At 41.1% G+C, this 4,224-nt stretch overlaps 1 gene segment (V, D, J or C); it reads left to right on the top strand.

Annotated features, from left to right (window-relative positions):
* The first annotated feature begins 1,917 nt into the window (after positions 1–1,917).
* LOC115795522 (T cell receptor alpha variable 4-like) lies at positions 1,918–2,467 on the top strand. The segment is given in 2 exon segments: positions 1,918–1,960; positions 2,118–2,467. Coding segments are annotated over 2 exon segments (393 nt in total).
* Positions 2,468–4,224: the final 1,757 nt, after the last annotated feature.

Here is a 4,224-nt window from a genome sequence, read left to right as displayed (position 1 = left end):
GAGGGTGACTGTGCCTCCACCTAAACACAAACATGAGGATACTCAGGGGTTACAGTGGGATTCAGAAGGTGGAGGAACCCTAAGATCAGCTGTAGTGGCTCTGCATGGGGAGAAGAATCACAGCTTTGTATTGTAGCTGCAGTATATGATGTTGGTGTGCAGGCTGTGATCAGCTGACCTGCTGCTGCTGCTCTGAGGTTTACTGCTCTGTGTGGATGAACTGAACTCACAAAGATGTAACCCAGTATTTCACAGCTATCTGAGCTGATCTCCATCCCCTACACTGACAGCATACAGGCTGTAGAAATGTTGGATTCAGTGAATGAATCTCAGCATCAGCAGCTTTGATTCAAACTCATCTCTGCTGCACTGATGTAACCTGTAACTCTGACCATGAACACAAACACTGTGCTCCAGTCAAACACAGAGCTTTACTGTAAATACAGTACAACAAACTAACCTATTTATTACACACTAAACTGCAGCATTTTCATAGAATCTTTGAATAACACAAAGTCAGCATACTTCAGTTTATTTTCCAGTCCTTACCTTTAACTCTAACCTCTCTTCTTCTTCTCCTGTCCTCTTCCTCCATCTCTGAGTGAACTTCTCTCTCTTTGCTCTCCCTGAAATACAGCAGCTCTTCTTTTAGCTAGCAGACACACTGTGTGACAAACTGCACACACTTTGTGTGTTTGCTGATAGTTGTTGAGCATTTAGAAATGTTGCATTTACCTGCCACACGTTACTCCCTTCATGCTCGCTCCTCTTCAGTAGCGCTAGCTAAGCTGTTTATGTGCCGTGAGCACAACTTACGGACTCGATTATAGCGCTATAAATGATACATTAATTATATGGGTTTGTGTATTTAATCCCTTTGTACGAGATAAGCCCCGATGATGGAGGATACGCAGTACGATTGTCTCTTATGTGTTATTATTCCTCCGTTTAGGCTCAGATCGTTTTATGTTTGAAGGCGCACTGACCGGAAATGCAAACTTCTCTCTGTCGTTAAAAAGTAACGAGTCTGTTTGAAAATGTAAGAAGTAGAAAGTACAGATACTTGCGTAAAAATGTAGGGAGTAAAAGTAAAAAGTAGTCAGAAAAATAAATACTTAAGTAAAGTACAGATACCTGAAAAATCTACTTAAGTACAGTAACGAAGTATTTGTACTTCGTTACTTCCCACCTCTGGTTACCAGTGTACTCGCAGCTGCCCCTGAGCTCTGCCTTTTGGATGGGAGCCACCACTGCGACACCCACATCCAGGTTGTTTGCTTTGTCTTGACCAAATATATTATTAATCTGTCAGAAACATCACCAGTAATTCCATCCTGACCTGATCAGAAAGTGCTGCTGTTGCCACTGCAAAGAATCCTTCTCACTGCAGACAAGAAACACGTCCCCTTTGAGTAATCCAGCAAACAGAGGGAGAGACTGTTAGACTTGGCTGTGTATAATGTGGTGAATATATGTAAAAAAATTCCTAAAAAGTACAGTTTCAGAGTACTAGAAGTACTGGGGCTTCAAACTGAACCCCCTGCTCTGTTTCTTCAGCTGGTTGACTTCGGCTCACAGTGACAGGAAACACCGAACCCAAACACAAGCTGACCTACATTTTTGTTCTTGCTTTCTTTGGTTTCATTTTATCTCAGATGAAACCTGCTCAGAGCACAAAGTGTGATGTTAAACTGTACGATTCTTATCAGTGTAAATGACAAAAGTCCTACCAGCATAAGAAACAAGTAAAACGAGTGGTGGGAGATGACAGTCCTTTCATATCTATGGTATGACCTGTGATGTCACAGTGACATCATAAGGAGGGAGGGCTTCCTGTACGGATGAGCGAAGCCTGAGTGTTACCATGAGCAACAATGCCCACTTTACTAATTCTGATTTGAGGCTTACCGCTGCAACATGAGGCTCTTGGTGCCAGCGCTGCTCTTCTGTGTGTTCACTGGTAAGTCAAATTTACAATGAATCTTTTCCACTTCAGTTCAATTATATCTGCTGAATTAATTATAACTTCTTTGCTTCAGAGTTAAATAGAAGAAATAAAGAAAATAATACACGCACAGTAAGTTAAATATTCATCTTTCTCGTGTTTTTTCCTATAGATGTGCGCTGTGAAGACCTCAGTCCAGTCAACGATGAGCACAATGAGTCCACTTTGGAAGGCAACACTGTTTCTCTGTCCTACAAGTACCCAAAACTTTTAGCTACCGATTATTTCTTCTGGTATCGACAATATCCGGGAAAACCACCTGAGTTTCTCATCTCACACTCAGCATTGGGAGTGGTAGTAAATAATCCAGTTTCTGGACTGAAGGTCAAAGTGGAGGAAAAACAGATCCATATGAGCATCTCCACTGCGGCAGTGGCAGATTCTGCTGTGTACTACTGCGCCGTGAAGCCCACAGTGACTGGAAACCCTCATTCCCTGTACAAAAACCTGACAAGTGCTTAATGAAGAGTTATGGGCCTCAGCTCGTCCTTTCTCCTAGACAACAGCGCCATCAAGTGGATTTTACCAGCTTTGCATCATCAAGAAAATTCTGCATCCAGTGAAATTCTAAGAGATGCTTTTGCACAACCTACAAGTTCAGACATTTGGTCCAGAACTTTATTTTACTGCTTCACTGAGAACTGAAACTGAATGCTGTCGCTGAGTTCACAGAGTTTGTAAGGATAGCATAGAAGGTTGTTGGTATGAAACACGAGAAAAAAAAAAAACTCCACAAAATTTAGAACATTTCCATCAGTTTTTGGTAGCAGCAGGGCTGCCAATATAGGAGCAGCTGCCACAGTAAAATAACTGCTAATTGTGCAGTGGCTCAGACAGAATGATAGAGATACAGCTCTGCTCACAGATGGAGACAGCAGGGAGTTTATTTCCCATTTCCATCATGAAAAGAAAGTAAAATGCATGTATTTACTCGTAGGAAAGTACAGAGTCATATTTATTATTGATTCATGAGAACATAACTATTCAATCACACTTTGAATCATTTTTAGTTCTCAGGGACAATGACATTTTGTAACACACCAACAACAACATATTACACATCTAAAGGAACAATTAACGCACATAAAATCTGTGTGGTTCTCACAGCACTGCAGCGTCCGCACTCAAGGTTTTAGATTGTTGAACTCCATGAACATGTCATGAGGTACTGACGCAAGCCAAGAAGCAGACTCAGATGTCAGTGCTCCGTTAAGTGAACTCTATGTAGGGATGGGTAGGGAGTGAATGGGGGGAGAATAGTGAGCAGGTTCATCTTGGCAGGGGTCAAAGGTGTTCTGCCAGGGAAGAAGGTAATTAGAAAAGAATCCAGCAGGTGGAAATTGCAACTCCTGTTTTTATGAATTCAACTTTGTCTTACTTGAATTGGCAGGGAGGCGGAGCTTCCTGAGTGGATAGGTGGAGAGCAGGCAGGCAAGCAGGGTGCAGGCAAATGATTCCTGTGTTTGCTGAGGTGCTGCAAAAAGGAGCCATCACCAGCCTGCAGGTCAGTGGGTTCCCAGACAAACAGTATCCAGATGAGGTTTATACTATACATACTATACTATAATAGGCAGTATTATTAGAAAGCATTGCATACATTTTCAGTGTTATGCAGATGATACGCAGCTTGATCTATCCATGAAGCCAGATGACACATTAGTTAAACTGCAGGAATGTCTTAAAGACATTAAGGCCTGGATGACCTCTAATTTCCTGCTTGTAAATTCAGATAATTTTTAATGTAATTTAATTTAAAGTTTTATTTAACCAGGCAAAGAGATTAGGAACAATTTCTTATTTACAACTGTGGCCTGGCAAAAGGAAAAGCCTTTTGCGTGGGAGGGAATAGAGAGAATCAAACAACCAATACAGAACAATAACAACACAGGACACAACAAATGATAATCATCTGAAACACATTCATTCATTCGGAGCAGCAAAAGCAAACGCACTCGAGCCAAAACAAGACTAATCCTTGGAGCCTTTAACAATAAATATTGTGAAGAACAAGTGTTGTTAATTGTAACAGAACCCCTGTTGTAGTAACTGACATAGGTACAGTATAAAGGTGCATAACCAAAAAGGGTCTTATAGATGAGTGCAAAGCAGTGAATATTACGACAAGTATATAAAGAGGGCCCTTTAACCTGAGAATAAATCTGACAATGATGCTCAGAGTGATGCTGAAAAGCTAATTCATACATTTATTGTTTTTAGGC

Source organism: Archocentrus centrarchus, chromosome 17 (genome assembly GCF_007364275.1).
Source record: "Archocentrus centrarchus isolate MPI-CPG fArcCen1 chromosome 17, fArcCen1, whole genome shotgun sequence".
Classification (NCBI taxonomy): Eukaryota; Metazoa; Chordata; class Actinopteri; order Cichliformes; family Cichlidae; genus Archocentrus; species Archocentrus centrarchus.
The sequence above is the reverse complement of the archived record's forward strand: the minus strand, read 5'-3'. Positions and strand labels throughout refer to the sequence as shown.